Source organism: Podarcis muralis, chromosome 1 (genome assembly GCF_964188315.1).
Source record: "Podarcis muralis chromosome 1, rPodMur119.hap1.1, whole genome shotgun sequence".
Taxonomy (NCBI): domain Eukaryota; kingdom Metazoa; phylum Chordata; class Lepidosauria; order Squamata; family Lacertidae; genus Podarcis; species Podarcis muralis.
The window spans coordinates 34,184,957-34,208,435 of record NC_135655.1 but is presented as its reverse complement, the minus strand read 5'-3'; the positions used below and the strand labels follow the sequence as shown (position 1 = coordinate 34,208,435).

The 23,479-nt window shown below is 41.2% G+C and overlaps 1 protein-coding gene across 2 annotated transcripts in view; it reads right to left on the bottom strand.

Annotated features, from left to right (window-relative positions):
* Positions 1 to 892: 892 nt before the first annotated feature.
* The window catches only part of SNX6 (sorting nexin 6), a 30,533-nt gene continuing 7,946 nt past the window's right edge, over positions 893 to 23,479 (bottom strand). For both annotated transcript variants that reach the window (XM_028720924.2, XM_028720915.2), the window contains exons 3-14: positions 19,878 to 19,982; positions 19,280 to 19,390; positions 17,352 to 17,473; positions 16,430 to 16,553; positions 12,834 to 12,929; positions 11,202 to 11,307; positions 10,167 to 10,242; positions 4,875 to 4,914; positions 4,614 to 4,700; positions 3,559 to 3,718; positions 2,982 to 3,067; positions 893 to 1,567 (exon numbers count right to left, since the gene is read on the bottom strand). In XM_028720924.2, the coding sequence (XP_028576757.1) occupies positions 1,514 to 1,567; positions 2,982 to 3,067; positions 3,559 to 3,718; positions 4,614 to 4,700; positions 4,875 to 4,914; positions 10,167 to 10,242; positions 11,202 to 11,307; positions 12,834 to 12,929; positions 16,430 to 16,553; positions 17,352 to 17,473; positions 19,280 to 19,390; positions 19,878 to 19,982 (1,167 nt within the window). In that variant the 3' untranslated portion in view covers positions 893 to 1,513. The remainder of the gene's footprint in view (positions 1,568 to 2,981; positions 3,068 to 3,558; positions 3,719 to 4,613; positions 4,701 to 4,874; positions 4,915 to 10,166; positions 10,243 to 11,201; positions 11,308 to 12,833; positions 12,930 to 16,429; positions 16,554 to 17,351; positions 17,474 to 19,279; positions 19,391 to 19,877; positions 19,983 to 23,479) is intronic.

Below are 23,479 nucleotides of genomic sequence, written 5' to 3'. Positions count from 1 at the left end.
TGGGAATTGTAGTCTCAAAACATCTGGAGGGCCGAGGCTGAGGAAGCCTGTCCTAATCCTTCTAACTAAAAATGGCAGGAATTGAAGCTAGAATATTCTTGCATGGAAAGCATGTGCTCTGTTCTGGGGCATGTGCCTTCACCAGAGGGTGGATGTTAGCAGGCTATGATACGTGGGGTGCCAGGATATTCAAGCTTCTGTCTTCAGAGAAGACACATAACCTCCTCTTTCTGCACCATGCAACTTGTGGAAATGATTTTTTGGCTTTAGCCTTCATCTAGGTAGAATGAGAGGGCTCCAGTACTTTTAAGAATCCTTACAGAAGGGTGAATTTTGCCTTGTATGGGCTTTTCCCATCACTGCTGCAGCAATGAGGGAAACAGGATTTGGTTAACAACAACAACAAAATCTTCCTGTTCACCCCTTTAGAAATTTACAATAGATTCAAAATCTAGGCCTGGCAATCACAATCAAAATCCAAGCTGAAGTTTTCACACAGCTTTTGATACACAACTCTTCAATTTCAAGCTGAAATCTAAGCCTTACAGAGCTATACTGTAAGGAAGGAAGTCCTCAATGGAAAGTAAGTGTCAGGTTGCAGCTGTAGCCTGTATTCCTACAAAACAGTAATCATGTATGAAACAGTATCTGTAGTATTGAAATTCTACAAACTTGCTTATTCATTTCAGTGGAAGAAGTTTCAAACATTCCTTCTTTTGTTCATGCAGAGCTGCTCTTTCCATAAAGAATGGAGAAACTCAAATAGGGGTTCTGTGTGTGCTTGTTATATTTTATGGTACTTAGGAGGGAACCGACAAAATTAACACCTGAGTATGAAGTGAAGAAAATTGTAAATTCACAAGACAATGACTACAAAATTTTAGAAAAAAAATCACCGATTTCACAGTTTATTTTACAATAATTGGGATTAGTCTACAAGTTAAGGCAAACATACTAATGCATTTGCTTTCTTTTGAAGTCCTATTATAAAGATTACATAAAGTTTGCTCCAAAATTTCTAGGAAATGTTTGTTATTTGAAAAAAGTTAAGATGCTTGATAACATTATGTGGAATAACCAAGACAATGCTTATAGCAACAATATTCAAACACCTAGTGGCAATATTTAATCCATTTGAAAACCAATTGTTTCAAATCCTCAACTTCAGAAGTTACAAAGGTAGTAAGAGTGGCAGCAATATTTAATACTAGCTTTAACATGAACATAATTCTATTGGCTACTTTCACAAAAGAAAAAAGACCCAGAATTTGGTTTTCTGAACAATATGAACATACAATGATTAAATTAATGTGTAAATATTTGTGTATAACAACAAGTATGCTGTTGCTTCATATGATCTGGAATTATTCTGGTGGGCTTAATGCTTTTGGGCAGAGGGGGAGCTTGTTTATGTGTCCAGCAATTTCTCCAGCAAGTTGTAAATGTCAATTCAGAGTCAGGAAGTAAACTCCAGTGGAAGGCAGCCCTTATTAATGGGAGGACAGATTCAGGTTTATGTATCTCCATTTAACACTGACAGACAGCTCTGCAACAGCTGTAAGTTACCCTGTAGTAAGAAAAAAAGCATAAAACAGAAGTTACTGCCTTTCCTCCGTCTTCTATAATTCAAAATCTATATATTAAGTGAAGCTGCAAATACATATAGGTTAGCCTTTCCTAACGTGTTGCCTTCCAGATGTTCTGGACCAGAACTGCCATCATCCTTGTTCATTGGCCATGCTGGCTGGGACTGATGGGATTTGTAGCCCAAAGCTTCTAGTGGGGATGGCTGATAATAGGTTAACTGACAGGGTAAGCATTCTTATGTAAGCAGTTCTCAATTCTCTTTTATATGGAACGCTGAGATTTTGCAGATGTTCTGGATATTCATTTTCATCAATGTCTATCACTGACATAAATGTGTTCAATAGGAGCACAGACAAAGGCCATTTTTCCTCAGGGAAGCAGCTTGTAATCACTTCATTCGTTCTGCATCTTCATTAGTGCATTTTATAATGGCTGCCGCAATAGATCACGCCAGAGTTACATTGCCACTACCCTGGCTGGAACCCAGTCTCAGAACACCCCAGACATTTCTCCACATTACTGGGGTGTCTGGATTTCCCATTCCAAGTGCAATTCTTTATGCTGCACCATGTTAAGATCAAATTTAAATCATGAACACAAAAACCTTATTAACAGGAAGACAGAATCTTCCCCTACAGTTACAACTGATTCAAAGAACACACTTTTATTTTTATTTTTTTGAAGCGAAATAAGAATGTCAAGTATGCAAGCATAATTTGCCTAATAACTATTAGCCTTTGCCCATGAGAAAGGTCACTGTTCAAAATGTGTGAGCAATCTTGAAACAAGTTGCTGCTTTCAAACGTAATCTTGGGGCCTCTCCATTTTTGGGGTGATGATGCGCCCTCACTAGCATATCAGAACCAAGTAACACCAACCAGTAACTCAACTTAAGTAACATGATTCATAAACGTAGGTGAACTCTCTCTTGCTATTACATTATTATGCAGAAGTGAGGTTTTTTTTTTAATTAGAGGCATCTCTCATTTTTTGGCCAGAATCTCTGAGGTGGCTCACAACTTTTGTATAAGGGCAGAAAGCAGCACCCCAAAAATTTCAGCTCCCTTCTTTTTATTTTTAAATAGTGGGGGCTGAAAGGCCAAATTGAAAAGACTTCTAAAAGAGAACACAGTACTCAGGTTTCCCCCATCAGAAAAAACTGTGGATACAGATGCAAAGTGGAACTAGTGCTCCAATACCTCCATTAATTTCAGTTTAACTTGCTGCCTCTTAAGGCCCATCAGAATAACTGCCTTTCTAATTCAGGGTGCAGTCTGTAATGTTATAAAGCAACTATGTTACTTTCCCACTTTTATTTTTTTGGGGGAGTATCTATTCTGTTAAATTCTGCCATTAAGTGTAAGTAATTAAGCTAGAAGGAAAAATATTACCACCTTAGCATGCTTTAGTTCCAATTCTGCCAGTTCTACTAGATTCTTCCGGAATGCAGCAACTCTTCTAGTTTTAAAGTCTATAAGTTCTACAGGAAATAAAAGTTTGGTGTTCTATTAATACAATATAGAAGTGGATAAGACAATCCTATCTAGACCCAGGCACATGTAACTCTTTGTTTCAAATTCAGAGCTGCTGTTGGATCTAAGGATTCAATCCATTAAATGCTGCGTGTATCTATGGGCACAGATGTCAGTCTAGCAGTATTAAATATCCAGGTCATGTAAACTGGCATAGCTAGTGGATCATACTGTTCATACATGAGCAGTCTTCATCAGATTCAGAAACCTTCACATATTTACACAATTCTATGCAACCAGCCTTTGCATTTTGATATAGGAAATAGCACAAAACTAACTTACACCAGTTTTTCTGTTTGTTGATGTACAATTTTACAAAGGGGTTTTTAATAAAATCAAAATGAGTTCTAATTCGTTTATATCTGAAATGATAAAATAAGCTATTGTAAGAAGTATATATAACTTTAAAAACTACCACGTTTCAAGAATGTTCAAATACCTTGTTTTGCTGATTCAGATATTTTTTCAAATTTCTGACAGCAAATTTGCTGAGTAGTTTCAGCTTGTAGCACATCTTTGTTCTTCGCTCTTGCTTTGTCCAGAGCTTTGTTAGCATTTTCATAATCCACTAATGACCTAGATCTTCTATACAGAAGGTCCTGCAATGAATAAAACAAGTAATAAAATCTACAGATTTTCACTTCCCTGTCCTCCTGGCGACAATCCTCTGGATTAGCTTTTCAGCAAGAATGAGAGACACTAATTACCCCATGTATGTGCACAGGTTATGTGAGGATCCAAACATATATAGGAAAAAATGGAATAATGCTTTGGTGGTTCTACCTTCTTGTACCAAATATATTATTGCTAGAGTAAAAATCTATTCAGGATTGCACATATTCTTTTTAGATCATTAGTTAAAGCATGCGAATGTTCTCAGTTTTCACTGAGTTACTCTGATATTAATTTAGGATATTTATACCCCATATTCCAATTTTAGCAATATTTTTATTTATTTGCTTTCTTATATTTACAGTCAAACCTCGACCCTCGAACGTGATCCATTCTGGAAGCCCATTCAGCTTCCGAAACGTTTGACAACTGAATTGCAGCTTCTGATTGGTTGCAGAGTTTCCTGCACTCAGCGGAAGCCACGTGGGATGTTTGGCTTCCAAAAAACTTTCGAAAATCGGAACATTTACTTCCGGGTTTTCGGCGTCCAGGAGCCGAAACGTTCTGAAACAGGTGTTTGGGATCCAAGGTTTGACTGTATATCATTCCTTTCTTCTATCATTTGAAGGCAGCATACATGTGATGATCAACAGGCAATTACCCATCAAAGCACTGACCAGACCCAGACCTGCTTACCTTCAGCTAGGCCACTCATCTGTTACTGTATCAAGTAATACTTTACGACCTTGTGCTACTGACTGATAAAAATCCAATATAAATCCTTTAAAATGTTCACTCATCCAGTTAGATCATTTTCTTTAGATGTGCTCCAAGGTGCCCTTTTAATAAAGCATACTTCTAACAGCAAAAATATAGATTCACCTTTGCAGCTTGTGATTCTCTCAGATAATATTTCAGAAGGTCTGAAAGTTTAAGGTCTTCATCAGCAGACACTCGTGCCTCTATTTTCTACACCAGAAAAAAATATTTCAGAAGCAATACTTTATGTAAATAATAATCAGAAGATTATATTTTAGAATGCACCACAGCTATGGACACAATACAACAAAGGCAGACAGTATAGAAAACGGAGGAACAGAAAACCAATCCAGTTGAAATATTACAATCCTTCATAATACATACCCTTGTTTTGTCAAACAACTCTGATACTTTCAGGAAAAATCTGTGAATGGAAAGTGAATTGTGAATGGGTATAGTCCATATCTGTGCACTAAAAATATTATTTCTAGCTTGACTATTTGTTCCATGCAGGTGGGATTTTGCCTGATGAGCAGCAAAACCAATCACACACAAAAACAGTCTTGGTACCTTGAATAAAGGGGAGGGGAGAAAGAACTGCTTGCCAGAAAGGTTCCTCACCCCTGCACTACAGAGATAGGAGGCATCACTTTCTCATGATAGAGGCACCACATGCTTGTGACTCTTCCAGTTTACCAGCTTCTTCAGGCCATATCTGCTTGCATAGCCTTGGAACTATGAATTCCATTTAATACTTCTTATTAAAGTGTCATAAACAGATACCGATAAATGAACATTTTTACTTATCGAGTGGTGGCTATTTTGGACAAAGGTGAACAGTTTAAAAGGAATGTATTTTTACCCATATTCTCTTTGAAACCAACAAGACGCTCAGACTTTTTCAATGGTACTAAATCAAATACTTCTAGTTATGAACTTAATTTGTTCTGGAGGTCCGTTCTTAACCTGAAACTGTTCTTAACTAGAGGCGTGCTTTCACTAATGGGGCCTCTTGCTGCCACTGCGCCGCTGGCACACGATTTCCTTCTCATCCTGGGGCAAAGTTCTCAACTCAAGGTAACCCTTCCAGGTTAGCGGAGTTTGCAACCTGAAGCGTTTGTAACCTGAGGTGTTTGTAACTCGAAGTACCACTGTATTTCTTTCTTACTGAATGTGTAGTTAATAAATGGCAGACTAGACTAAAATGTACAAGAGAGCTGTAATCTTGCAAGAGGTATAACCCAGGTAAGTTGAAGGAGATTGAAAAGTGAAATGGAAATTGTTAGCTATATACAGTGGTATTCGGTGCTAGTCCTACTTAGGGAAGACCCTCTTAAGTTAAGGAACATGGCTAATCTAGGTTCATTAATTTCAATCGGTCTACTCTGTGTAGTACTTAGTTGAAGACAATCCATACTCTTTTTTTAAAAAACTTAGATGCCTGCTAAGCTTATTTCAGTAACATTTTCAATGAATTATCACTACAGTAGGGGGCGGAATCAACCTCAAGCAGAAAAACAGAGCTCATCTCCTTTGTTTGCAGGCAGTTGTAAAAGTTATTTTGCACATGTTTTTATTGCTACTCATTACAGTTATAATCATGATGGTACAGGTTAGATGCAGATAGTAATTTCCCCGCCCCACTGCCTTTCCAAGTAGACCAATGGGCACAGTTACTTAAAAAATCAATACAAAATATTTAAAGCTCAACTGAAAAATGAATCATAGCTGCAATATGATATCTACAGATCACCTTCCAGCCTAATACTAGACAAGAGAGCAAGGGTATGACCCAAAAAACGTGCAAATTCAGATTCTATCCAAGACAAGGTCATGCTTCCTGGAGACACTGGCCTTCAAAGCTGTACCAGAGAAGGTAGGCCTAGCATATATATTGAAGCCTGGGGTTTTCAACACCACTTTCAAGACCTCACATAGAGAGACTTACGCAGTGAAATGGACAGTACATCTAACCATCTTTATCACATCTCAAAAATCCAGCACTAGGTACATCAAACTGGAAGACTGCTGGATAGGATACCATAGAAACTCTGTGCCCGCTCACCCATCAAGTCTGCTACACTAAAAATGCAGACACAACTGGAAAATACTAACTTCACCCCCATTCAGAATCAAATCCTGGATAGCAAATATGTCAGTGCTGACATAACATTCAGCAGCAAGACTTATAGACCTAATAGACTGTATTATGTGATAGTTAAGAGAAGAGGTTGCAGCTACAGCTTTTCCAATGGTTCTGTTCTCCCCTGTATAGTACTGTATACCCAAATCATAGTTCCCACTCAGAAAGTGTATCCTACTCATTGTTGCTAACAGTCACTCTCAGAACAGGGAAACAGGCCATTATAATGTTACTGAGCTAAAACTGCATCCAAAAAATTACTAAGTGAATGAATGTTACTCTCAAAAGTACCTTCCTAATATGGACAATACAGCAAACAGCTGTTTATTTTGAAGCCAACATATCTGCAGTTTGGGTTCAATTTTTAAATCCTGTACATTGCTCTTTTCTAAATATTATTGGGTGAGAAATGGTCACTTAAAACACTAAAAAGTAAAGGTAAAGGTACCCCTGCCCGTATGGGCCAGTCTTGACAGACTCTAGGGTTGTGCGCCCATCTCACTCAAGAGGCCGGGGGCCAGCGCTGTCCGGAGACACTTCCGGGTCACGTGGCCAGCGTGACATCGCTGCTCTGGCGAGCCAGAGCCGCACACGGAAACGCCGTTTACCTTCCCGCTAGTAAGCGGTCCCTATTTATCTACTTGCACCCGGGAGTGCTTTCGAACTGCTAGGTTGGCAGGCGCTGGGACTGAACAACGGGAGCGCACCCCGCCGCGGGGATTCGAACCGCCAACCTTTCGATCGGCAAGCCCTAGGCGCTGAGGCTTTTACCCACAGCGCCACCCGCGTCAGTTAAAACACTAATTTAGGCCAATGTGGCAATTAGTGTTTACTGTTGTATATATTCATTCTGATTTTTTCTTTTACAGTATTTCTCCTGTAAGCTGCTTTGAATGGATTTCTGTCAGAAAAAGCTAAATAAAAGTAAATATAATTTCAAGTCCTACACTTGCAGAAGTATTGCTTTTTATTAAAGTTTCTAATGGTATCACAGTAAGATAGTGATAATAATTACAACATTACCAGCACAGTTCTTGATCTTGCAGTCAAGTCCTGCCCACAACTCCCTCTCTATACAGTGGTACTTCAGGTTACATACGCTTCAGGTTACAGACTCCACTAAGCCAGAAATAGTGCTTCAGGTTAAGAACTTTGATTTAGGATGAGAACAGAAATTGTGCTGTGGGGCGCGGCAGCAGCAGGAGGCCCCATTAGCTAAAGTGGTGCTTCAGGTTAAGAACAGTTTCAGGTTAAGTACAGACCTCCGGAACGAATTAAATACTTAACCTGAGGTACCACTGTAGTCAGAAAGATATTAGGCAAGGGCAGTGTGGTCCAAAGGGCTAGGCGAATGGAACAAGAGACTGTCTCAGCTTCTGCCTCTCCATTCCTCCATTTGTGTGACCAGATAAAAGGCTCAAGTACAGAGTCAAATATTTAGGCATATCCCAAAATGCCACCCAAACATCAGAGCACTTTGCATGCAGGGCATATAATCTTCTTAGTCTCAAGCACTGTAAAGTTAATAAATTTCAAGCTCCACATAATCTAAGGAGGCCAAGGCAATACTAGGAAAATATTACTGGTTTTTGTATTAAGTGGTTAGCTCCTTTCAGCTTTACAAATAAACACTAGTATAAACAATTGCTTCCATCAAGATAGGACAGGGGGCAACAGCCTTTTTCAGGGTTACTAGACAGACTTAAAACAAGTCAGGGTCAAAAGTCAGAAAATTAAGACAACTTATGGTAGCAATGTTACAAGGCTTCTGCAGCTTGCAAATATTTGTTAGACTTGCATTTTTAGGTCTTTATCTCAGCAGTTTTTACACCGATAAAAGTGTTTTTCTGCTGTCATTTACTGCACTTGGAAAATTAAACAGAATTTGCCAGCTTAGCATTCCTGGAATTTGAGGTCAAACAAAGTAACAAGTCCTCTTTAGAATCAAAACCATGAGGGGAAAGTCACATAACTCAGCTATCTCACTTGGAGCATGTAGGCCCTAGAGAACTGGAGGAAAAGGGTTTTTTACACTCTTCTAAATATATGTGTTCCTGCCAACCTAGCAGTTCGAAAGCATGTCAAAGTGCAAGTAGATAAATAGGAACCGCTCTGGCGGGAAGGTAAACGGCGTTTCCGTGCGCTGCTCTGGTTCGCCAGAAGCGGCTTCGTCATGCTGGCCACATGACTCGGAAGCTGTACGCCGGCTCCCTCGGCCAATAAAGCGAGATGAGCGCCCCAACCCCAGAGTCGGCCACGACTGGACCTAATGGTCAGGGGTCCCTTTACCTTTAAATATATGTGTGCATTCTATGTTCTGGAAAAGGGTGGGAATGATGAATGGACTCATTTATGTTGCTAGCTGCCAAATTCATAGTGGATTACCTGGTTATTAGCCTAATTCTGTTTTGACAGGGGGAAAGGGAGTTGCATTTTGGCTTAAAACAGCCAGGGTTATTATGCCTACTACCTGCCTTTGGGAAGCATATCTAACCACTGATTCAGGCCAGAATGAAAGTAAAGAATTAGACAAAGATCTCTTGACATACGGTACCAGAAAATGTGGCTCTCAGGCTGAGGACCAAGTTACACTACAGTTTTATGACAAGGAGCAGGCGCAGCTACACACAAATGCACAAACAGATTGAAATCTTAGAGATACCACTTTGATAAAACTACAAACCACTGTAGGAGCTCAAGATGCCTGTCTCAACAATCTGAAGAAGCCCAGAAAAGCACCAGAATCATGAAATGAAGGAAGAGTAATTTACTAGTGAACTTTTATTCAATTAAGAAAACATTTTTGGCCATACAGTGTGGTTTTTTTTTTTACAGAAAGTAGCTTTAATGCTTTATACACTTAAAGTACCTAGGCCTATACAATTATGTGTAACAGCATGTGAGGTGGCCTTGATTTAAATTTGATTTAAATTTTCAATTTCAAGTTTGGTGCAAAAAATCAAAGAATGTGAATTCCCTGCACTGCCCCCATTGAATAAAAGTATCTGTACAGTTTTTGGTTGCCATCTGAACAAATTTACCCATGAATAAACATGTATATTAACTAATTATATCATTCTCAATGCATTAAAATTATATCATTTTCAATGCATTAAAATGAATATTCTGCTATTTTAAATGAGAATATTCTCAAGAATATTTTAAATGAGAATATTCTCAAGAATATTCTCCAAAAGATTATTCTTGAGAATTTAACATCACTACCTTTATTTCTCTCAAATGCCACTGACCTCAGTTAAGCAGCTGCACTATTGAGATGATACTTTTAAGTTGTTATTCTGAGGAAAGCAAACACAGTAACATCCTGCCACAATTCCCTGCTACATTAAAAAGTTATTTCTATTCCCAACAGTCACCACATTAAAGGAGGTAAAACACCATGTGTGCAGGAAACCAAACAACCAGATGCCATCCTTGAAAAACAAGAATTAAGTACCACTAATATTAGGTAGACATAACTTTACAAAATCCTGTTCAGAGTCCACGTTTCATCATTTTTAAAAAATACTTACTTGCATATATCTGTGGAATCTTGTGTTCCCAATGTATACAATGAAGAGCCGATTCTATTGCAGTCATCTGCAACATCTGGAAAAGAAAAAGCACTCCAATTGTTTCATTATGCCACAAAAGGATTCCAAAACACATTAACATCACACAATGTACTATACTCCAGCTTACTTTCCAGTATTTGCAGGGCCCAAGTCTGCAAATCAATACTGTATACAGTACTAGACGTGGAACTAAATAAATGTCATATTGCTTAAGCTTTGCCATATTTGCAAATCACACATTTGCAAACCACTGCTAGAATGAAATTTGATTGTAAGAGTTAAGCATACCATTTGGAATCCTGGGGATCCTACCTTAATTAATTTAATAATGCTGTTTAAAAGTTACCCAATAAACAGGAGTGATCCATTTTAAAGCCCAAGAGTTTCTGGAACTCCCAAATGCGTGGATTTGAGGGAAACTGCAGCCTGGCCTCATTCACATGCAACAAGTCATGATTTGTTTTAACTATGGGTTTCGTTGAACAAACAAGGATCAGTCTTGCAGATGTGAAAAGTAACCGTGGCTTGTTTTGCCTAATGTTGGCTCATGACGCATAATAAACCATGATTAGCGCAAGCCAAGTGTCATCAGCCTGCTTCAAATCATGGTTCGGGTGCATTTGGAAATTCAAACAAACCGCAGTTAAACTAAACAAACTATGGCTTAGGAATGTGCTTGTGGAAACTCTGCACTGCAGGGGTGGGGGAAGTGCCAAAAAGATAAGAGGGAACAGACTTCTGTCCATATCCTTCAACATCTGGTCTTACTTCCTATCTATTTCTCTCATCACCAAGTCATTAATATTTCTCTGTTATCCCAAATGTTCTTTTGCTTGCACAAATATTCTAGAACGCTAGAACACTCCTATCAATATGCAACCTATAAACAGATTTATGCAATTTTGCATCATTTATACCAAGGTCCAAAACCAGGTTTCTTTGAAATGTGTCATCCATACAACATGGCTTCTGTCCCAAGAAAACCATACTTACTTTTGTGGGATCTTGTCATTTTATCAGACTTCATAGAGGAATCCTTGACACGGTTGTGGTACTCTACGAGGAATGTTCTTTCATGTTCAAAGAAGTCATCTACATCCTGCGTAGCAATACAGAATCATTTTTCAAGGATGCAGTTACCCATTGGCATCCTTGCCTACAGCAAAATAGAACTGTCTTCAACAAACAAATGAGGAAGCCCCAGGACAGAAAGAGCAACAAGGTGGCCGGTAGTTCACTGCAGGACTTAAAAGGGCAAAAGGAAGGAAGACATTCCATCGTGGTAGCTATGAGACAAGACCAATAAAAATAATCTGTCTGAAATTAGTTTACATGCTGGAAAGCTTGGGTAAAGGGGAAGAAAAAATATTCTCTTGGCAAAAGAGGCATCAGATTTAGCACTAGGCAACTCTCCCTGGGAAGGGGATTTGCAGAAGGCCTGGGGAAGTAGAGCTTGGAAGTAACTCTAAGAGTTACTTTATCAGGCATGTGGAACCATTGGCCAATAATAGTTTTTAAAACTTGCCAGGTTCAGTATCAAAAGTATCTACACACTAAAAAATTTATTCAGTTGTCTCTTCATGTCTGATGGGTCACCATGGGAATGGTATAAGAAGTTAAAATGCATCAGTAAAATTCTCCATGTACTTCCTGGAAGCTAGAGATATGTAAAGAGTGTAAGAAATGCCTTCACCTGAATACTATGGCACTCGATCAATATTCAACATAGCAGAGAAGCCTTTTTTTTTCAGAACTCATCAATACTGAAATGGTGGTGGATAGAAACTCCTAAAGGTAATATTTTTAATCACTGGCACTATGATAGTCCATGAACTTTTCAGAAGGTGAGGGTCCACATTCCAAACACAGCCATTTGGATACCACATTTCGGCATGCAAATCCCTGAAGTTTCAATTCCAGTATGGGAAACTCAATGCTGTAACTACCGTATTATGTGTGAGTTTTGTAATCATATATTATTTTAGTTGCAAGTATAAGACAAGGAAATTATAAACTGAGGTTATTTCCTTGGCAAGCATTTAACGGATAGATCAATTGCATGGAGAAAGAAGCTCTCTAGAAGGCAAAACCAGTTAAGAACCAGCCTGCAATTTCTACTCCTGAAAAATTGCAACTGCATATTCCTTCTGGAGAGCTACAATGATCCAACACTGCCCAAGCTCACCACTCCTGAGCAATGTCCCCTCTAACTCCCACAACAGCCTTCATAAATGTTTTTCAACATGCTCACAATATGACTAAAACCTGCCACTTTTTAAAAATGGAGATGTTCTGTAATATTACTGTTACATGGAATACAAATAATCTATGGAAACTTATTGAGCTCACTTATTGGCTACTAGTCACGATGACTGTGTACTACTAGTATCTGAGACGGTATGCCTCTGAATACAAATTACTGAAGAGCATGAGAGGGACAGTGCGGCTGCTCTCATGTCCTGCATCTGGCTGGCTACTATGAGAGCATGATGTGGGACTAGACAGCCTTTGGCTTGATCCAGCAGTGCTTTTCTTATGTTGGTATCTTGCCACATGCCCATTGGCAAATCTGTAGAATATTCACAAAGGAGGTACAAATATATTAAATGGCTAAATAGGAATCACCTTTACTCCAGAAACGATCACACCATCTGCAGACTTAACCATGTTTTTGAAGAAGTCTTCAAGTTTCTCCTTCTTATTTTTCCCACGGACACTCAACTGGAAAACAGAAATACACAACATCTGGTTACTGTGTCTCCTTTCTTCAGCATTCTTGCATCTGTTCTAATTTTATGTTATCCTGAATCTATTTTATGGTTGTCTGCCACAAAAGTATTTTTTTTAAAAATAAAATACTTAGTCCAAGCAACTTTTGTTTTCAGAAAGTCAAAATGTAATATAAAAGTAATTCTACATACAGATCAGTGGGATAAACTTGGATTAAATCCTGTTACTTGTTGTTGGCAGCTAATTTAATTATGCTTCTTATAAAATTTCTGTCCTAAATCTACTGCCAATCAGTTAGGAATATCAGTCCATTGGTTCATCTACCGTATTTTTCGCCCTATAGGACGCACTTTTTCCCTTCCAAAAATGAAGGGGAAATGTGTGTGCGTCCTATGGGGCAAATGCAGGCTTCAGGAAGCTCTACGCAACCCTTGGGAGACTGGCGCGAAGTTGCGCCGGTCTCCCAAGGGTTGCGCAGAGCTGCCTGCATTCCAAAGCCTGGGGCGCACTGAAGAGCGCGCCCGGGCTTCGCACAGCTCTCCGCAAGCCTGGGGAGACCGGCGCAACTTCTTGCCGGGCTCCCTAGGCTTGCGGATAGCACGCTGTTCTGGGGGCTGGGGTCAGGGGAAGCTCAGGCTTCCCCCGCGCCAGCCCCACGCCTGGGGGGAAATAATTTTTTTTTCTTTATTTCCCCCCCAAAAAAACTAGGTGCGCCCTATGGGGCGAAAAATACGGTAGTTCAGGATTGTCTAGAACAGGGGTTGTCAACCTGGTCCCTACTGCCCACTAGCGGGCGTTTCAGGATTCTAGGTGGGCGGTGGGGGTTTCTATGGCACAAGCTGAATCCTCCTGCCATTGAGCACTGGTGGGTGGTAAGGAAATTTTACCATCAAGAAAGATGCATTAGTGGGCAGTAGGTATAATAAGGTTGACCAACTCTGGTCTATATCCATGGTCCCAACATGGGGAATATAGACCAGTGGTTCCCAAAAAAGGCTGGGAACCACTGGTCTATATTGACTGGCAGTGGCTCTCTAGGGCAGTGTTTCCCAACCACTGTTCCGCGGCACACTAGTGTGCCGCGAGATGTTGCCTGGTGTGCCGCGGGAAAAATTAAAAAATTGAAAGTTTTTTTTTTTAAAGTCAAATTTTCGATTGGGGCGCCGTCACTAGATGACCCCTGGGGTTCCCTCCCTCCCTCCCGCTCTGCGCCTCCCTCCTCCTCCTCCTCCGGGGAGGCCCTTCCTGGCTCTCAGCCAAGGCTTGGCGGCTGCCACTCACTCACTCGCTCGCCCACCCGTCCCTCCATTCCTGCACCCGGCCTCTCCCCCTCCGTCCCCGGCGCGGGGGCTGCCGGGATCCGTAGTCCCCTTGCCCTTGGGCTCCGCGCCGGCGCGGGGTGCGCGAACTACGTTTCCCAGCGTGGCCTGGCGGGCCGGGCGTTTTGTTTGAAGCGCTCTTCTCCCGGCCATGGAATGAGCGCAGCGGCGGCGGCCGGGCGGGCAGGGGCTCTTCCGCGCAGACCCCGCGCAGCCTGCCTGCGCCCCCCGGAGATCGGGCGGCAGGATGGAGCCCGGGGATCCCCGCGGAGGCGGAGCGGCGGAGGCGGAGGCTGCCCCCCAGGTAGGGCTGCGTCGGGGGTTTTTTATTTTTGCAATGCTGCATCCGCGCCGGAGGGGACGCATCAGACCGCGGGGAGACCCCTTGGCGGGCGTGCAAGGCAATGCATGCGTGCAGGCGTTGCATGGAGTGCAGTGCAATGCAATGGCAACGCGGCGCCCTGCATGCATGCATGCAACTTTCACCGGCGCTCCGGACTTGGCAGGTGAGGGGGGTCCCCAGTGGGCGGCAGAGAGAGCCGGGAGGGCGAAGGGGAGCCGGGGGGGGGAGCAGCGCTGCTCCCCGAGCCGAGCCCGGGGGGAAACTTCGGCGTCGTTGTGCCGGGTGTTGGAAGCGGAGGCTGGCGGGGGCCCCTCACCTGCAAAACCTGGTCGCCTCTCATATATTTCGTGCATTACATTCATCGCCCGCTTTCTCCTCCAAGGAGCTCCCGGGGGCGCGCGTGGTTCTCCCCGTGTTATCCTCGCAACAACAGCCCTGCGAGGTGGGTCAGGCGAGTGGCCCAAGGGAGCACCCAGGGATTGTCCTGGCCAGGTGGGGTGATTTGAACCCTGCTCTCTGCCCGGTCTTCGTCCTCATTTAGCCCCCACATGTGCATGACTGTGCATGACTGAGGTTTTCCCCCCTCGTCTTGGCTATGGTGTGAGTCTGTGCTGTTAATTAATGGGGTTCTGCCTTCAGAGAAGATGAGCCAGCCCTCAAGGAGGTGATTATGTAATTTGCTAGCAATTCATGTCCCTCCCGGCGTGACGCTGCGCGCTGACGTCACGGGGCTGTAATGGTGGTGTGCCTCGAGATTTTTTTCATGAAACAAGTGTGCCTTTGCCCAAAAAAGGTTGGGAAACACTGCTCTAGGGTTTCAGACTGAGGTGTCTGACCCCCAACTTGTACCTTTTTCATTGCTATCACACCAAGTCAGCTTTTCACTGAGCTATCCATCACGAGCAAGATCTGTCCTGTAATGTCACAGCCAGTTCAGAACCCCATCACTGCATACGTGAAATTAAGATTTTTGTCCCGGTCTGCATCATTTTACAATGAATGAATCCCAGTTATATTGTATGTCATTTTAAATGTGTTTGTGGAAGGGGGCTTCTTGGTTTGTTCTTGATTTTATTATGTATTTTCTGTTCTTTTGTATTTTTATGCTGTGAAGCAGCCTATTATCTTTGGATTAAGGGTGCTATCTAAATGAAATAAATAAATAAATAAATAAATAAATAAATAAATAAATAAATAATTTTGCTTCTCATTCACCCAATTGCAGAAGATTCTTTTGGAGATTTCCATGGTCCCCTTAAGCTATCCTGAGCAACTTGCTGTTGCTTGAAAACACATCTGCCTCAGGACTTGCTTTTGACTCGAGATCAACCATGAGCAAGTCAAATAGCACCCCACAATTTGTATCTTTGGGGGAATCCTACTCCTTAATTTCTTCCATTGGGATAATTGTTCATCTATTCCTACCCTGTGCTTCCTGCTCTTTAACCAATTTCCACTTCATAAGAAGACCTGTCCCCTTATTCTATGAGAAAGTTTAGCTTTTGATAAAGGACTCTGTCAAAAGGTTTTAGGAAATCCGAGTTAGATCACCTCATCAAGATGACATACTTAGAAATTCTAAAGGTTTAGAAAGGCAAGGCTTGTTACAGAAACTATGCTGATGTTTCCTCAGCTGGATTTGTTATATACATGCTTAATTCTATCTTTAAACAATACTTCCTGCCTATTTATCCATTAGTTTCTCACATTGTATTTGAAAATAAGGGGACCTTTGTTCTTTATCTTATTTCAAAATAAGATAAACTTATTTATAAATCTTATGACACACAAACTGTCGTAAATTGCTCCAACGAATGAAATATACTCACATCCTGATTATATTCCAAGAAGACATGGAAATTTAAGTCTTTTCTCAAAATGGGATGAGCTGCTACACGACACAAGAAGACTTCATGCATGGCTACGGTCTTCTTGAAGATTGCCAAATACTCACTAAATATTTAAAAACAAACCAACAGCAGAGGTACAATTATAGAAGTAGAATTTCTACATTAAGTACAAAACATTTCAGCCAGTAACTTACAACAGACTGTTGACTTTCAAGCACAATGCAGTACGTTGTATTTAGTACCCACCCATTTTTTTTGGCCCATGTTGCTAGATCACGATGTTGCCATTACAATGGGAGCCACAAAAGAAGTAGAATTGCGCTTTCAAGGTCTACACTCTAGGCTTCACAACTCTATAGCCATAATTCACATCCCTCAGACCTCTAAAACCTCTCTTGCCTCTGTATTTCAGTTCTGGCAATAATATAACAGTGTTTCTGAGCTGTGAATGTATTTTATGCCCCAGTCCTTTCTTCATGTCTCTACCACCTATTATTTGCTGAGGTCCCTGCTTTCCCCTGCTTTGATATACTTCCTTTGGCCCTTGTAAACATTTGCCATGCAAATGTTGAAAATAAGTTTATAAATAAATATTTCCGCTCAGAATTGTTTCAAGGCTTAAAACACTGCATCAAATTCATCCAAGCTAGTATAGGATTCAAAATGTGATTACATTCTTTTTTAAAAAAAGAAATGTAGATTCTCTCGCATTGAGTATCTCCTCACCCAACCTTCCACGCCACGTTTCTCACCATTTTGGCCATTACATGTACACTTTTCATCATGATAATTCACTAGTTACTTGCTTGGGGGTCATTGCTCAACTCTGCTTCTTACAGTGGAAGTGACAAAAAAGTACTAGAAAGCTGAAAGTACAGGAAGTACTAAAATATACACATACGCTTCTAGTTCTTGCTTCATCTTGGTGAATTCTTCCTTAGTCATCGATCCTTCTCCTTCACCAAGCTTCTGTAATTTCTCTCTTGAGGCATCAAAATCAGGCCTTGGTGGTGCTGGTGGAATCTGTCAAATGAGTACATCAGAATGTACTTCTGAATTCTTGTCAAAGCAAAAACTTTCTGAACCAAGATACAATAAGCTGCTTATGAACCTGGATACAAATATTTCTCCATGTGACAGCCACCTTCCTAGGTCTCATGCCATTTAAGTGGAAGGAGTTCCTAGCTAAAACAGAGTATATCCTTCTGCTCCAGCCTACCCTTCCCCTTTAAAGCCACCAGATAAAATGCCACCAGACTGGCTACCTGCAGATACAGACTCCTTCTGCCTTTGACAGGCCCCTCCCACTAGGCTATAGGTAGTTATGGAGCCCCTTAGACAAGAGATGTGCCAAACTTCTCTTCAGTAATGAAATTCCGTCTTCCCAATTGAACCCCAGGGGCAGTTCCAGGTTTCACAAGTTAACCTTATAATTCCCCAATGAACAGACAAGAAAGATATTTCACACACAAAGAAGATATGTATCCTCATATAATACGTAACAGCTCAGTTGGTAAAGTACAAGACTCTTGATCTCAAGATTGTGGATTTGAGTCCCATGTTGGGCAAAGGTTCCTGCTCTGCAGCAGGTTGGACTAGATTACCCTCGCAGTGCCTTCCAACTCTACAATTCTGTGATTCTATAATTTAACATCAAAAAATTGAGCGAATCCTAAAAACCTCTTTCAGGTATGTATCAAAGAAGATGGACATATTGTCCATTCAAGTAAGGACAATATAAATAGTCCTGGACAGTAAAGTCTAATTGCTTCACACTCCATGCTACCAAAGTTGTTGGGGGAAAATGTTGCCTCATGATAGAGTTAGCTGTGCGTATAGATGTGAAGTGTTATTTTAAAAATGTAATTATTTGCTTGTACTATATTTAAAGCTGCTGCGCTTGATTCACCTATTCTAATTAGTGGGCTTCTTAAGGTTAGATTTAGTTCCTAATATTACTTTTAATGTTTAACAAAAGCACTTTTAATGTTTAACAAAGCATTAAAACCCAAAATGGTCAGTATAAAGTTTTAGAACAGCTAGGCATCACATCACACGTTCACATACCTTAGTACAGAGAGCTTTTCAATAGAAATTATTCTTCTTGGCAGTTCTGAATTTATTTAGAAGTATTCCAACAAAAATCAGACAGGATTACTGGAAAGTCTATACCACAGACAAGTAACTTTTAAAAAGTCACTGCACTTTAAGTCCTAATCACTTACCAGTGACAAACCACAACATTCAAACACAATGCCAAATCTATACATAAACAATTCATAATCCTCAGCAATTTTTCTACAAAGTAAAATTGATGAGACCATAAGTTACACAATATATAAACCTCAAGAAAATTAGCTGAATGCTTTGCTGTGCAGCAGCAGCAGCACAAAGGTCAAATGCTAGGCCGCAGGAGACCCCCCAGCCCCTAGTGCACTGACATATACGGCCTCCTGCACTTAGATGTCACCCACTATCAGTGTTATTATGTAGCTATTCTAGCGAAGCAACCATTCCAAGCAAGAAGCTTTGAATGAGAGATCAAGGCACCAACATCCTCCTAAGAAGAGGTATAAGGGCCACTAGAGCAGTCCTGCTCTTCCAGGTGCTGGAGCAATGGTTCATCAATTAACTACTACTCCAAAGAATAACTCAGCTGTTTTAGAGGGTGCCCTGCTCTGTCCTACATGACAGAGTATATCAATTTTGCTGCTGTGGGCATTAGTTTCCCACGAATATGCAAGTTCCTTAAAGTTGTAAAGAATTTCATGATTCACTTTAAAAGCTAGTGCTTCTCTACTTACAATTCTTTGGAAAATAAGCACTTACAATGTAGCCTGCATAATCTTCATTCTCCACAAAGGAATCATGAAGCCAAATAAACTCTTCATGTTGTCGGACAACTGAAAATTCATTTTGTTTAAAATTTGGTAAAGAACTCTGCAAAACAACAACAAAAAATAAGAAAGGAAGTAGTAAATGGCGCAAGCTAAAAATTCAATCACTTAGATTTACTGCAAAAAATTAAACACTAAATTGTGCGCCTCAGACACAATAGATGAAACTAAGGACAATAGAAAACATGCTTTTCTAACAGCATGTTGGACTACTTGAAACACTATATTTTAAAAAAAACCACAACCAATCAAATCAATATTTTCACATACATGATTGTATGTGTGTGTATCTTATACACGCACAGTACACCACATATAGAGCTAGAATTTTTGACAGACAACAAGTGTGTTTTTCATCCTAATTCTAAACATTTTTATGTGATTTGGTCCTACTGAAACCAAGAGAACTGATATCTAATAAATGTGATTGTGGCCTTGAATGAGAATCTATTATTTTGTCTGTTGATAGTTTTATTTTAAAAAAATTCATCGAACAGAAGTAAAATACCTAGACCTCAAGCTGGTTTTACCTTTGTATGGACGGTAAACTTCACTTTGTCCCTTTCACTAAGGGCATCAGAAATATCCACTTGCAAGGCAGCATCAGTTTGCAGATCTACAGTGACTGCTCTAAGCTAAAGAAAAAAAGGAGTTCACGTTTATTTAAAGCCATAAAACAAGATTAACAGAAGTTCTGATTATAGTTTTGTATGCCCTTTAGTTTTAGAAATATTACAACAAAAGGAAACATTGTAAATCATTTGTTGTTGTTGTTTAGTCGGGTCTGACTCTTCGTGACCCCATAGACCAGGGCACGCCAGGCACTCCTGTCTTCCACTGCCTCCCGCAGTTTGGTCAAACTCATGCTGGTAGCTTCAAGAACATTAGAAGTCATAGACTAGGTGAAATTAGTGTAATATATAACTAACTAAACACTCTCCATTTATTTTCTTTTTAGCTTTAGTAAGCCAACATAGAATGCAATCCTATTCAGAATGTTACTAAAGTCCCATTTAAACAATATGGTAGGCACTCAAGCAATTTACCTATGCTGAATTCCAAGAGGTTTGGTTTTTTTAAAAAAAAGGGCAGAGAGCCAAATGTTGGCAGAGCATCAAATGTGAATTTTAGAGTTTTATCATAGGCTAGTTTTTATATGCACTCTCACATCCTCCATCTAGGCAAGTAAAACCCTGAATGGAGTTCAAGGACATATCCCAACCAAGCAAAAACACTCAAGGAGGGAGCAAAGTAGGGCTGGTGAGGGGTGCGGTCCAGGGAAAAGTTCTGAATGACAGATAGAAGCTGGAGGGCTGATGTTCCCCATCAATGAAGTATATGAACAATACATATAGCAACTAGTTGAAAAGAGATAAACATTAATGCACAATCCTCCATGGTTTACCAACTCTCTAGAGCGGACAAATTACTCCCAACGGCAATTTTTACATTTCTTAACCTAAGAGGGCCATATTGCTGCATTAACCTTAGAACTGTAGGGAAAATGCTTTCCAAAACACCCTTTAAAACTCATTCTTGGCCAGCCACATTAGTTTTCATGCTGCAGTGGATTTATCCTGGAAAAGGGGCTTAGACGGTCCGATAAATGAAGCTGAAGGCTTTACCATGACTTTTGACACCTGAGATGTGGGTGTTTTTCAGGATCCACCCTATCCCCATAACTGTAATTTGTTTTACCTCTTTTAAATAATTAATTTTAAACTGTTGTAACCTGCACTGGGACCTGCTTGTGAAGGGCAGGTAATAAATTTAATTAATAATTGGAAAGGGTCATAAACCGTGTGTGCTTGTTTCTCCGCTGGAATTTTAAGTAGTCAGGGAGGTGGTGATAATAAACTCATGGGGCTTCTGGTGAGCCGGTCTGCTCTAGAAACTTAAAGGCCTCACCCATCTACCCATCTTTATGCAGCTGCCTCCTTTAGCACTTGCACCAAACATCCTAAGGAAGAATAACACTACTCATCTATACATTCCCAGCAGTTCCCTAATCACATTCCCAGAAAAAATAAAACATATGAACTAAACATTAGAGCCTTGCTTCTTTTTGAAAGAAATGCACACTCAAATTTACATAACCATAAGAACCTCCTTTTTAAAAGTTACCACATAAAGCTTTGCACTAATTGTGTTGAAAACTGCATCCCTGGTCCAGACCTTTCAGTAAGAGCCCACGTTTTCTTTTCTTCCAAAATAGTTTCCATGCATAAATCAAACTTGACATTTTATAATGTGTGGGCTTTGCCTTTGGGTCAGAAAGTAAGATTCCAGTCCAATTTTTTTCTGCTTCTCATGCAGCACCAGATCATATAAGAAAAGTTTTAATATTGCAGCAGCTCAGTTAAAGCACAATGTAATGACAGCACTTTTGTCATCTGCAAGGATAAGTACCCTGCATTAACCTGTTTCTACAGAGCACTGTAACTGGACTTTTAAAACAAAGGTTCTGGGGCGGAGCTGCAGATGTGTATGTGTGGAAACACGTAAGACACAGAAAAAGACTTCCAAAGGCTGAAATCCTAAACAGTATTTCCCAGTCCCACTGCATTCAGTAGGACTTACTTCGGAGTTTCGAACCAGGCTGTTAGCAACAGGAAGCCCCACCCTAATGAGCAGTTCTCTATCCTCAAGAGAACCTAAGTGAAACAGCAATGTTTGTTCAAACACTGAATCTTGAGCAACATTTATACTCCAGAACTCTTGTCTGCATCACTCAATACGTTCTCAAGACCAACTGCTAAAATACTTTTGGTCTGGAATGATTAAAAAAAGAAAACCTTTAAAGCACCTATTTCTCCCACTTACAGCAACAAAGGAAGCTTCTCTGGTATCCTATGCCACTAGTTCAGCCCATGTTGCATGCTACAGTGCTGAATTTATATAGAAGAAGAAGAAGAAGAAGAAGAAGAAGAGGAGGAAGAGGAGTTTGGATTTGATATCCCGCTTTATCACTACCCTAAGGAGTCTCAAAGCGGCTAACATTCTCCTTTCCCTTCCTCCCCCACAACAAACACTCTGTGAGGTGAGTGGGGCTGAGGGACTCCAGAGAAGTGTGACTGGCCCAAGGTCACCCAGCAGCTGCATGTGGAGGAGCGGAGACACGAACCCGGTTCCCCAGATTACGAGACTACCACTCTTAACCACTACACCACACTGGCTCTCTTAATGGCCCAGTTAATCCACATGCTCCTATTCGTCGGGTTTTGTTGCTGCCGTCAGCACTGTCGGCACGTGGCAGATCCTGTCCGGAGATATTTCCTCCACTGCCGCTTGCATTCCCCGTCATACTGCGTTGGCACCCCATGTTGGGCGGCACTGGGGTCTGAGCACGATCCTGAAACAATTAGCTGCCATGCAGCTGGGGCAAGAACCAACAGCCTGTCGGAGTGCCGTGGGCTCTTCTGCTGTAGGCGGCTTGGCGCGAGTTCAGGGGCGAGTGTTGGGAGTCTGGGGAAGAGCCGCCCGCAGCAGAAGAGCCCACAGCGCTCCAACGGGCTCTGCTCCACTCGGCTGTCGGTGGCCCTTCCCCAGACTTCAACGCTCGGCCATGGACTCTCAGCTTGGCACCCCTGAGAGCCCGGCGCCCAGGTGCCATGCACCCCTAGTGGCAATGGTTAAGACGGCCCTGTTCAAACACAACATTAGACAAGCTTGGGAGTTTCAAAGTGCTTGTGTGAATTTTGGTAAAGAAAGCTAACTAAACATGCTAAATTGGATCACTCTCCATAGAGTAAGGCAGTCCAACTTTTCACACCAAGTGGGCCACAAGAGTTCTTTGACACGGAACTTGTGGGCCATACACTGCCTTGTTGCACAGGGTTGGGGGGAAGCTGTGAAAGTGCTAACTAGACTTTAGGAAGGAGATGGGAGGAATCTAGGACTATATCAGAACCCTCCTGCCTCCTTCCCAAAGCCCAGCACCTTGCTTACTTGGCTTTGGGAAGACAACAGGAGGGCTGGGGGCGGGTGGCATCAAATGTTGCTCAAAGACACCCGAAAAAGGTGTAGAGGGCTGCATGTTGGCCCACCCTGCCTAGAGCGTTAAGACATTTTTCCAATGCAAAATTCTTTTCTGGTACAAATTACTTAAATTCACATAGGATTTTCCCCAAAT